Source organism: Gymnogyps californianus, chromosome 1 (genome assembly GCF_018139145.2).
Source record: "Gymnogyps californianus isolate 813 chromosome 1, ASM1813914v2, whole genome shotgun sequence".
In the NCBI taxonomy this organism is placed as follows: Eukaryota; Metazoa; Chordata; class Aves; order Accipitriformes; family Cathartidae; genus Gymnogyps; species Gymnogyps californianus.
In genome coordinates this window covers 43,907,925-43,920,422 of record NC_059471.1, presented here as the reverse complement: position 1 = coordinate 43,920,422, position 12,498 = coordinate 43,907,925, and the positions used below count along the sequence as shown (strand labels likewise).

At 34.6% G+C, this 12,498-nt stretch overlaps 1 protein-coding gene across 1 annotated transcript in view; it reads left to right on the top strand.

Annotated features, from left to right (window-relative positions):
* DACH1 (dachshund family transcription factor 1) overlaps positions 1 to 12,498 on the top strand; it is a 334,510-nt gene that overhangs the window by 147,269 nt on the left and 174,743 nt on the right. The window contains 1 exon segment of the mRNA XM_050896944.1: positions 5,683 to 5,798. Within this exon segment, the coding sequence (XP_050752901.1) occupies positions 5,683 to 5,798 (116 nt within the window).

Genomic DNA, 12,498 nt, shown 5'->3' with positions numbered 1-12,498 from the left:
TAATAACCACTTCCAGTGGCTGTTCACCTAAATTTCATTCAACCAGCTTCTTTGAGTTCAAAAATTCTGTGTCAGGCTTTGAAGCACTGAGGGGAGGTAGAACAACTGAGAAATAAAGCCTAGATTTTCAATATGTACCTAAATGAGATGCATAAATGCTGATGTAGCTAAAATTGATATTGATATTCAAAGCTGTTCTAAGCAGTTCTAAGAACATAAAAAATACATTAAATAAATACACCAAATGCTTGTTGCAGATTTGCTGCCTATCACCTCCGGAGTGTAACTCTCCCTGCTACCCCCCAGTATTACTGATTATAAAACTGCCTGGCCAATGGCAGCTTCACTGCATCATGTTTGCTCAGTTTCAAATGAGGACAATATTTCTGCGCACTAAACTTGCTCACAGACAAGGTTAAAAATAAAACTGTAAATGTAGAAAACTGGCCCTGAAAATACTTAGTTTTGGCTAGAAAGGCAGTTTGCCTTCTTACAGCTGGTCAGAGTTGCTGTTTTCTTTAGGGATACTTCATGTATTGAATAAAAAATATTTTGAAGAGTGAAACTTTGCTCATATAGAGTTAATTTTTCACAATTATTCCTCAGTCAGGACATGAGAAAGATAAATCACAGCATTATCTCAACTTTGTTGCACATTCTTTTTGTTTTATAGTATGTGTTTTGCCATGCAATCAGTCATCTGTAAAAAGCTAGTAATATACTCTGAGAGGTATATACTACTCATGAAGAGTTTCAGCTGTTTTGGAACCAATACCTTCCTTGGTGCTCAGAACTCTAGCAGAAATCAGTGGGAGGTCTACATGTCTAAGGCATTCAAGGATGAGACCCTTAAATTTTAAAGCCATGGCTGTCTTCTGGCAGATAGTGAAAAGAGCTGAATGAAAAGTCCACTTACTTTTAAAGCCTGCAGATAAACCCATACCTGTTGTCCCTTCGTCTCTTTCCATGTGATTGTGCAGAACCAGATTTTCTGCTGATTATGTCTGCTTTTAATTGTCTTGTACTATCAAAGTGATATCTAGGAGCAAGCTCATACTTTGATAATACAACTGGAGGTGTATAAAACTTTAAAAGTATAATCAAAGCACAACATTTTAGCTGGTAATAACCACTGATTCTTCCATTTTTTATTCTTTAATTCAGCCATCTGTTGTTGTCTAGATTTGGTAACACAGGAAGGATGTAAGACTAATATATGTTGACCGAAAGACCGAAAAAGAACTACTTCAGAGAACTTGCTGCATTTTAGGACAATATACTCTCAATTGCTTCTCATGTTTTGTACCTTTCATGCCAGTCACAGTGCAGAAGACATACACACCCTTTCCTTCAAAGATGAAAATGCTAGAGGCATAGTATTCCTTGAAGTATTTGTGAGAGTTGAAGGGATGAAATACAAATCTGACCAAAAATTGAAGGATTTATTTTCAGTGGTTCTGGAAAGTGTTCTGAATATTTAATTAGCTGACACTAATGAAGAAAATATTTCCCTCCCATTTTGAGAGTTTCAAGATTCACTGGTCTGCACCTTTAGTTCCCCTGTCACATAATGGTATATTGTAACTGTAAACCGTGATAATTGTCTAAAACATAAAGCTCAGTTGTCTGTGGGAATGTCTTCTAAGCCCTGAAAAAAGTCTGCAAATTTTGATACCAAGCTTATACAAGCCTGTATAAGGCAGACAAGTTTTGAGGGAGCTAAATGCATTTAGATGCTTCCCTTTAAAAACTGAGTACTAAGTTAGTAATATATGATCCTGTAGGAAGCTTTCATTTTCTTCTTCAACGTATGTTAAGATATCTCACACATGAAAACTTCAGTTTTAGAGAGGGAAAAAATCTAACTTACATATTTGTATTTCTAAAAGCAGAAAGAGCGACAATGTTTCTATTACATAACCATTTTAATGGGTAAACAAAGAATTGGTAACTTCCCTTTGACTTCTCCTCAGGTCTTTAGAACAGTTAATCATTATGGCTTCCTTGAATCTTTGTTGAAATTGTCTAATTTCTGCTCTCTCTAATTTAATCTTCAAAGAATGAAACAGTAGAGAGAAGGAACAGCTATGACTTCCAGATGTAGGTATGTTTCTTCTAGTATCTTCTTGCGGAGTCCCAAAAGACTCCTTGACTTCTCCGTACTATGACCCTAGGTATTCACAAGACTTACGTTGGCTTTTGGCGTTTTGGCACTTCAGCTTGTTTATCTTAGCTCTAAAAAATCCAAACTGTAGTAATCTTCAAAATCAAAATGGGTCAACTTTGAGTAGTTTACACATTGAGATAATTAGCATTACCTTAAGAAGTCAATGTGTCTTCAGAAGAACCAGTGTTGTTCTTCCAATGATTTTATTCAGCTAAAAGACAAAATCTTACAGTATCTTTTATATCTCTATAAAAGCTTATATATAAAATCTAAATTTGAGTAAAAAGAGTATTACCAACAGTTTTCAAATGATGATTTTTGTATCTCAGTGACATCAACTAGAAGAATAACTTACATTGCTCTGGCATTTAAATATATCTTTTGCATAACAAATCAACTCATACCTATTTATATTGTATTTTATTTTCCTACTGAAGACAAATCTTCTGATTTTGGTACAAAATAGGAATGTGAGTACTTTGAAGCAGGCCTCTTATCTTGGAATGAAAGTGAACTTGTCCTAATGTAAAAATAAGTAGGTCTTTACACAAGTTTCGGAAAAATACCAACAAAATGATTCATTAAGCTATTTTTATCATTCTGTTTATGATAGTTAAACTCATTTGCTATGCTTTTAATGTTTTTTTTTTAAAGAGTTTATCATATAGCTGTAAAAATGATAATGAACTACAAAACAACATGCAAGTTTTCAGATGGAATCAAAGTTATTATTTTTTTAAAGTAATTTTTACATACCGTTTTTTCCACAACTTTGTTAATGATTCATACAAAATTATTGCAATTCTTATGGTAGTATTTCCAGTTAGGAATTTGGTTAATGAAACAAATGCATAACATAAATAACAAATTAAGACAATTATTGTTACTTAATCAGTTATTGGGGACAATTAGTGTGTGCTTATTTTAACCAATCAGAGATTTACTCATTTTAATTGTGTATTGCATAGTCTGCCGTGACTCTAAATCAGATCTTCCAGACCTTAAGATATAATTCTTACATGTGTTTTTCTGCCTTGTCATAGGGAACAAACATTTCTTAAATAGATAAAGGCCTTTTTATAGTAAACTGGAGTTAGTGTTTTGTCACTTAAAAATTATATCAGGATAAAAGAGGTTTACTTCTCAGAAATTTCATTTAAATACTGTTAGTTGGATTGGAATTGGGAGTTTAGGACTTCATGAAAACACTTATTTGATAAAGTTTGGGATAAATCATGGGGTAGAGTTGGGTTACTGGGCTCATTTATGGCTCTGAGTGTGACAGCCCTTTTGTGTAGAGTAGCACAATCAACTTGATTGTAGAAGGTGACCAAAGGAAGAGTTTTGCCTTGGAAATTTTAATATCAGTCACCTATAATTTGCTGCTGACCTTTGTTTACAGATTTGGTCCATGGGTGTCTTCTCATAGGCTTTGAAGAGGGGTGGTTTTATTTCTCAAAATGAAAGACAAAAGCATTCAGGCTTCTCCATGGCTATATTTGGTAGTAAGCATCAAAGAGAGTCTTTGCAGGTGCGAACTTGTTTTTTTGAAGACTTGGAAGTCATTGGTAGGTTGTGCATTATGCCATGGCACTGGGCTTGTGTTTTTTATGCTGTTGTCAGACCCTTCCATACTCATATCACAGCAGTGATTTGAGAACAGTGCATCATCACAGGTATTTAGATTAAGTCATTAAAATTTTCTTACACAGTGGCATTTTTTTGGTGGGTGAATATATTAGAAACGCTCCATTTAAATCAGATAATTTTTGTCTATAATATTTTTATCAGTTTTATGTGTATTCATGGTATGTTTATTTTTATTGTAAATCATAAAGGAAATTTCAAAGAAAAATGGAAGACACTTAATTTGGTTCTGTGAGCTGAAATAAGACCATATTCTTTTTCTACAACTCTTTTTCTTGTAGTTGTGAACATATGACAATTTTGTTTGTATTAAAGAAAATCAAAAATCCCAAACCAATCAAAGAAATTATCAAGCTTATAATTTTAATAATGACCTCAGCTCAGGACATTAAGTTGGGAATTAATGATCAGTTAAGGTTAATGACTCAATGCCTTGAGTCATTAAACTCCAAGAAAATGCCCTGTACTTTGATTGGTTTTGGTTTATTACAGGTAGGTTGTAGAAGTTGCAAAAAAAAAAAAAAAAAAGGGTATTTCCAAACACAAGGGGAACAAATATGAACAGAAGACAGAGGTATTTTATTATCTGCCTCCTTCTGCAGTCCCAGCGTAGCTAAAAATGGCATTATTCTTGATTAGAGTTTTGTTAGTGTGAGGACCTAAGGAGCAAAACCTTTCATAGCCACCTTTCTTTTCTTTCTTGTTTTGAAACAAATGAAGAACCTCAAATGTTTGGCAAAGCATAGGTTAACACTGCAGTGTTAGAACTGCGCATCACCTTTTTCTGTAAAGTTATCCCACAATGTCCCCTAAATAAGCAGTTACAAGTTCTTGCAATAGTATTATGCTATGGTCTGTACATAGGAATACAAGCCTTTGGATATGCATTGTATGTAGCAGGTACATTTTTGCATGTAAGTAAGTGGGTAATAAGTATTTTCATTGTAATCCATATCTGATTTGTATGCTACTTACACAGTCCAGGAGATGGAAAGTTGTGTATGTGAGCATTTAACAGACAAGGAGTGCTTAAACGTGAAGCCCTTTATTTTTCCATACTGGACAGATGTGAGCTGCTATGATGGCAGTTGCTCAACAATATCTTACAAATAATTCTGAGTCCTTTCTGACATAAAGTAGTATATTTAAAGTAAGGTGTCTTAGTGAGATTTTCACTTTAAATAGAATAAGGGTTAAATGATAACTTGACTTATCTTTTAAATGACAAAAAATAAAGAAATTGCAAGACCTTTTCACACATTAGATATGTATTGTCATTTATCATCTAGATATCAGGCTAGCAGTGCGAAGTAATAAAACATATCATCGAAAAATGTGCTATAGGTCTGAATCACTCTTTCATTCCACCTCCCAGCTAACTGTAGTATTAAATCAAACAAGCAGAACATTTCCTTAGGCAGCCATTGCCTTTTAATTTCCTGAAGAACCTTAAAATATCATTCATTACAAGTACTACACATATTTGGTTTTTAAAAGTCTCATAAATCAATAGCAGGCTGACTGTAATAATTATTACAAGTTAGTGCATAATTTTCGTGCTGAAGGCTGCATGCAGAACTTTAGCATATGCAAACGAGGCAATTCAAACTGTGTATAGATATTAATATGAAGAAGCAGGTAACGAGGTGCAGGCTATGAATTATGCATCAAGAGTGGCTGATCTTCAATGAGGAAAATGAATTCAGCATGTAATCTAATTAGTGATGGAAGTCTATTACATCTAACTGCAAAAGCAACCGTCCTTGAAACAAATTTATTTACAGTCCATGTTACCACTTGAAACAACTTTGAAATGATGTGTAAGACAACAGCTTAATTGTAAAAATTTTTTTGTTTGTTTGTTTCAGTTCTAGACCTGGAAGGCCTCCTAAGAGGACTCAAAGTGTCACCTCCCCAGAGAATTCTCATATTATGCCACATTCTGTCCCAGGCCTAATGTCTCCTGGAATCATCCCGCCAACAGGTAGGATTGCTAGAAACACCTTCACACGGGCAATCGTTTGAATTCATGGCTTATATCCACTTGTTAATAAATTAGCAGTCTAGGAAACCAGCACCCAAATATCACAAAGGAGTTCCTGTAATGTAATGTTATTGCTATATAAATGTATTGTATGTAATGGAAATTGTGGCAGCTCAGTACTTTAAAATACAAATAACTGAGCAAATAATAATCCTTTATAATTTTTTTCCCCTGTTCTTTTTCTTTATCAACAAAAACCCTTCCAAAGCATGAATTACCTATCATTAGACAATAATCTCCCTATTAATTTTTAATAGATCAGATATCTTCTGATTTTTTGCTGCTTTGCTTGATTAGATAATGTCATCATGAATATAGTTGCCTGAAGAAACCGAGTTAGTTAAAATAACTCCATGCTGCACACACGTCTTTCTTAATTTTTCATCCTGAAATTCTATTTTTGATATGTCTCCTGAGGCCTTATACTAATGTAAAGTCCTGTAACAATCTGTTTCTCAAACTACTATTTTCTTTTGAAAGTTACAACATCTCCTAGCAGTGACTTGCTCTTAGACATAGTTAAATTAAGAAAGGCTGTGTTGCAGGAAGGAGATCAGCGGAGCCACCTGAAGATGGAGGCACCCAACAGTCAAGCTGTTGATGGTGGTGCCACATTCTCTCTCTTCATGTTACAGATGAGTTAAATTCTCCTACTTGCTTCAGCAAAGCTCACCTGAGCTTCCGCTTCTTCCCCAGTTGTTCCCCACTTGTTTGCATGGTTCGGTCTCTAGCACTGATTTTCTCTCAGGCAAAGGAAAGATAATAAACTAGACAGATCCAAATAGAGAGGAAGATTACTGGGTCTTGGAGATTGGATGGATGGGTGGATATTTGAGTATGTGCCCATGATCACATGTCTGTTTAAGTATGAGCATGATCCTTGGCATGGTTTTGGTCATAGGTGACTAACATTCTCCAAAAAAATGTGCAGTTCAGGAAATATCACATGCCAGAAACTGTTGGCAGTTTGGATGCAAATGTCTTGTCTGGAGGAGGGAGGAAAGTGAAGAGAATTTAGCTCTGTGGACAAAAGTGGGGCCATGCCTCTTGGCCTTAGGGCTCAAGAGCTGTTTTACATAGTGAGATAGACACATAGCCAGAAATATTTTATTAGAAATTTACAGCTTTTCAAAACGCTAAAGATCAAGAGGAGTGACAAAACGAAGAGAAGTCAGACAACTAAGGTTGGTAAGAGAGAGTTATAAAGTAAGCAGAGGGAAGGAGGGATTAGACTGAGAGTATAGGCAAGCATGGGAGGGTGTCAGGCAAGTAGGACTCACAATGGTAGTCTGGGCAGGTGTGACCAGCAAAAAAAAAAAGAATTGGGATTAAAATATTTTACACAATAGGATTTACAGGATAAAATCTAGTAAAGGAAATAGAGTTGGTGCAGCATGAATGCAACGTGAGAATAATAGATAGGGTCTATGTGGGGAAAGAACAGAAGTTTTTATAGGGCAGAAGCATTCGTGTTTATGAGGGAGAGATCAAAAATTGCAGAAGCAAAGGGAAATTATTTGGGGGAGGTAAGGCAGGAAAATATCAAAGAAAAAAATGCATGTGAAAAGTAGAAAGGAGATGACATGAAAGAAGTCAGAGACAAATAAGCACGCCAAAAAGAGGGAGACAGGAAAAAAAAAACTTGTCAACAGTATCGTTTGGGGGTTTGTGTTACAGTTAATATATAAGAGCAGATCGCCTCTTGATATAATATCTTCTGAGGGTTTTTTTGCATTTTTTTTATTCTAAGAAAGCGGCTTAAAACCACAACTAATGCCTAAAGTATCCAATTTCTCTCTAGTCCTTTAAAGCTGGTCATAACAAGTTAATGATAAAAATATACGGTACTAAAAACACAGATCCAATTTCTTAGAATATCAGCCCACAAAACCAGATGTAGATCTTTTTAAAATGATGATTAAAAAAAAAAGAAGAAAATAATTCAAAATTAAAGAAAATAGGCATATGTAAGATTATCATTCATCGAATCCTTTTAGGATGGTAATGCTTTGTGAGTCTCTTGCAAAAGAGGAAAGGTTTAAATGAAATCGCTATTAAGTTTGAACTGGTTTCACATTACATGGCTTACCGCAACAGAAGGGGTGAGCATGATTTTTTCCCATTGTGGTGGTGTTGAGTCTCAAACAGCACAAAAAATGCAAACACTGACACTGTTAGAAGCAAACTCTAGGTTATAGTGTTCCATGGAGTATGGCTCAGCAAAGGTAAGCAGCGCTACATGACGGCCATTCCAGCATTTTATAGACAGGCAAGTATAAAAATAGGCTTACAATCTGATCTTATGAGTTCAAATCAATGAACATGTATGCATTTACATTGTGAATAAGTACCAAAACTACTGTAAGAGCCCTACCAAGAAAGAACTGCTATAACAACAACACCTACATCATCTATTGCAGTTATGTGCTACCACATTAGCTGATATTAGAAAATTCTTGCTTGTGAACACTTTCCTCCATATTTCCTCTGTGTACTCACAGAACCACAGAATAGTTGAGGTTGGCAGGCACCACTGGAGATCTAGTCCAGCCTCCCCTGGTCAAAGTAGGGTCACACAGAGCAGGTTGTTCAAGGCTGTGTCCAGTTGCGGTTTGAGTGTCTTCAAGGATGGAGACTCCACAACGTCTCTTTGCAATTTGTTCCAGTGTTCGACTACTCTCAAAATAAAATCTTTTTTCTTACTTTTCAATGGCATTTCCTGTATTTCAATTTGTATCTCTTGGGCAACACTGAGAAGAGTCTAGCTCCATCTTTACTCTGCCTCCATCAGGTATTCATACACATTGATAAGATCCTCCCTGAGCCTTTTCCAGGTTGAACAGTCCCAGCTCTCTCAGCCTCTCTTCATATGTCAGGTGCTCCAATCCCTTAATCATCTTTGTGGCCCTAAAGTGACTCTTTGTTTGAGAAGTTTATGAAGTTTGAATTGCCTGTTAGGATTCAGCTCTAAGCAGAAAAAAATCAAAATACCAGCTTGTTAAGTGCTTTTCCCCCACTGCCTTTCTCTCTCTCTTTTTTTTGTAACAAATTCTTCTTTTTAAGCTTTCTGATTGATTTAATAATCTCAGTATAATAACTAAGTTTCCTTCCTGCCTACAAAAGAGCGTAAGTGATCACACAAACAATTATGTGCTATTTAATGCTCTTTAAGTAACAGAGATCTGCAATTATTAGGTATATCTAGGATACACAACACTATGCTTTAACGTATGATTTTTACTTGAAAATTTTCCTTTTTCTGAAATCTGCTGCATAATACAGAAATAGACATTTAAAGGTGGAAATCCTAGTTTCTAAAGGGGCTGGTTCTGCACGCATTGTTTATGTGTGCAAGTAGTATTGGTACAAAACTGTATGCTGAGGCTTCTCATGACATTTCTGGATTGTATATTATTATAGGAGGCCAAGTTAAAGAACCCTTGAAAATGTATTCTATTACTTGGTCCAATCTGAAAACCCATGCAGAGAATGTTGCATCGTCACTCAGAATGGATTAGCTTTAGAGAAGTATTTAGGGACTCAGCTGAGATTTAGGGACTATATTGAGAAGGAAAATAAAAGGGAAAAAAGGAATACTATTCCACATTTTTTTTAGGGAGCATAAATTGAAGAAGTGAGGATCACCTCTTGGGTGATACTCTGTCCATTTTATCACAAGATTCATAAATATTACTCACAATTGCTGATCTATCCACTGTCTTTCTTTAGGGTCAATTTACAGAATGTTCCCAACTTTAGAAAAGACTGGTCAGCGGACAAAAGACAGTCTTATGTTTATTGAAATAAATGTAGGACCTTTGAAGGCGTGACAAAATGAGAAATGTGTAGTAACAGGAAATGAAGAGCTTCTTGAATTGTCCAGAGAATTAAAATCTGCCTATGTTACAAATGATGTAGTCAGAAGAAACAAGAGTTTGGTGTAGTTTCAGACAGGTGTACTGACTTTTCAGGCTTATCTGGATAACGCCTTGAAGCCCTTCCAAAATTAGATGGCTCGTCATAGTTAACTTTGATACGCATATCTCTGTGTACTGCAGATCTTTTCTTGGCTAATGTGCTTAGAAGGCTTCAAAAGTTGTCTAAAGTTGAAACGGTAGATAATGGTAATTAATCAGAAAAGCAGTGCTGTAATTCCTGAATAGAGTGTATGTTATACATTGTGCTCTGTATTTTTATGTCTGTAGTTGCTATATAACATATAAAATGAAATTTCCATTATTTTTCATACAAACTTCAAAAAGCAATTCTCTTCACTTTTCAAATTAATTTTTTTGGTAATTATTCTTAAGTATTTTAGGTTTTGAAACTGTTTTGTAAAGCTCCTGACTTAATTCTTCTGCAGCTTGGCCTACTGGGTCTGTAATCTACAGGTGATGAAACAAGTAACTACAAAACTCTTGTACTTATTTCAGGAACTGCATCTTTCTCTCAAAGATAAAATGTGAATATGAAGTGCTTTTGGAAGTCACTATTGTAGGGCATGATAAGAATACTACTTCATATATCTATATCTATATATCTATAGATATAAATATATCTTTGTCAATTAAAAAAGTAATTTCATAGCACCTTACATGTTTAATATATTATGTTAATTTTACATTAAATTAATCTCAGTAATTATTGTTGCTATTATTACTATTTTGAACAGATTTGCTTTACAATAGGTACTTCTGTCCACCTATTCCACATCTGATACCAGACTCTTCTTTTCCAGCGTAGATATTAAGCTTCCACTGAAATGTTTCATGTGTACGAATTATAACTACTTTCCTGTATTAAATTCCTGTTCTGTTTTTTCTCTTCTTAAGTGATAATCTGAAGATGTAATTTCTAATCTCATCCTTATTTTCTCTCTTGCTGTGTGCCTGAATCAATAAAAGTATATTCCAGCTTCCATCCTGTACAAAACTCTCTGAGCCACGAAGCATTTTTATGGGGAGTTAGAGTAAGGAGAGAGTTGAAAGGTTTTGTATAGATTATTTCAACTTGGAGGACAAATGGAGTTCACAGATGCAGCTGTTGATAAAGTGTGGCAACGTTTCTGCTAAAGTAGAAGATGGAATTATTTGATGTTTAAAGAGAGATTAATCACATAATTAAATAATTTCATTTTCTCTGGCTCACAGTTATTAATGTTGTATTAGGCAGAACTGAAAGAATGGTTAAAATATAATTATCATTGTTATTATATCCACATCATATTGGATATTGCCAAGAAACAAAATCTGTAGTTGGAAGTATTTTCTCCTGGTAGGCTCAACCCTGTAAGGTCTTAAGAATGTATTTAACTTATCGAAGTGAATAGAGTTGATTTTTTTGAGTATTCAAGGGGCTAGAAATTAAAAGTTTGAGTTACATACTTAGTAATTTTGAGAAGCAAACCTATTATTCAGTTATTTATTTTATGTAGTGTGTACGTTTTATGATCCTGTGTTGGTTAAAAAGATATACATTAATAAAATTGAGTGGCTATCGTTTGCTTCTTTTAAAATGCATTCTGTGTTAACACAGTGTTTTGGTTATTAGCGTTTAATCATTTTTAACGTTATCATTGCTTTCGATTGGTGTTATAGGATGATATGCTGTTTATCTGTTGGGGCTGAACTAACTTATTGTAAAAATAAGCAACAAAATCCTGCTTTCAGAGTGATAAACTGTAAGCTAATTCAAGAAACTGAAACAGATTACACAAACATTTTTGCACTTCATTAAGGAAGTAGTCATTATAATTAATGTGAAAGCTTCTATCATGTTCACTAGTTGATGTATCAGTGGGAAGATATACTGACTCAACTCTGTAAATGTATTCTTTCATAGTTTTGAAAATCTAATTAAGGTGTAATTCAGGCCACCTGTCCTCTTCTGAAAACACTGTCGTAATTTTGTCGTATTATCATCCTGTTGAATGGCTAGCTATCTTCTACTTTATCACAAGAGGCTTTATCACTGAAAACCAGTTCTGGAAGCTCACTAGTTTAAGTTCCAATGCGTCCATTATATTCACTAGTTAAAAATTAAGTTGATTTTCCATGTAGCCACAAATTTTATAAAAATGCCCAAATAAAATAATTGTTTTAGCAACTATTAGGGTAAGAATACAAGACAGTGGGAACTTGAGTGCTTAGCTGTATAATCTCAGGCATATGCAAATTCATTCTTTTCTGACTTTTGATATTTTACTCCTCAACCTTCATTTTAAATGTTGTGTTAAAATGAAATTTATTGTAGTACTTGACCGGAAAATACTGCCATATAAGAATTTATTTTGGAGTCCCAGTAATCAAAGGATCAGATTCCTGTGAACGTTCGGTGACTTCAGTAGCTCTTTGTAAGAAAACAGGATGTGACTACATTTATTACAGGCAAATGTATGGAAGATTTCCAAGCAGGCAGATTATAAACTGTCTGTGAATCTAAAGCCATTTAACCACATTTGCATCTGACAACTATTTTCTTTCTAGCCATTTCTGAGCATGAGAAGGCTTTGAGTATCTTTGCTTACAATAAACCATGTAGACATAGCTTTTTTGGTCATAAAATCTTTTTAAAACGAAGAATTACTTGCAGAAATAGAACCTTTTTTATTAAGAAGTTTTAATCAATAAGAACTTGTATA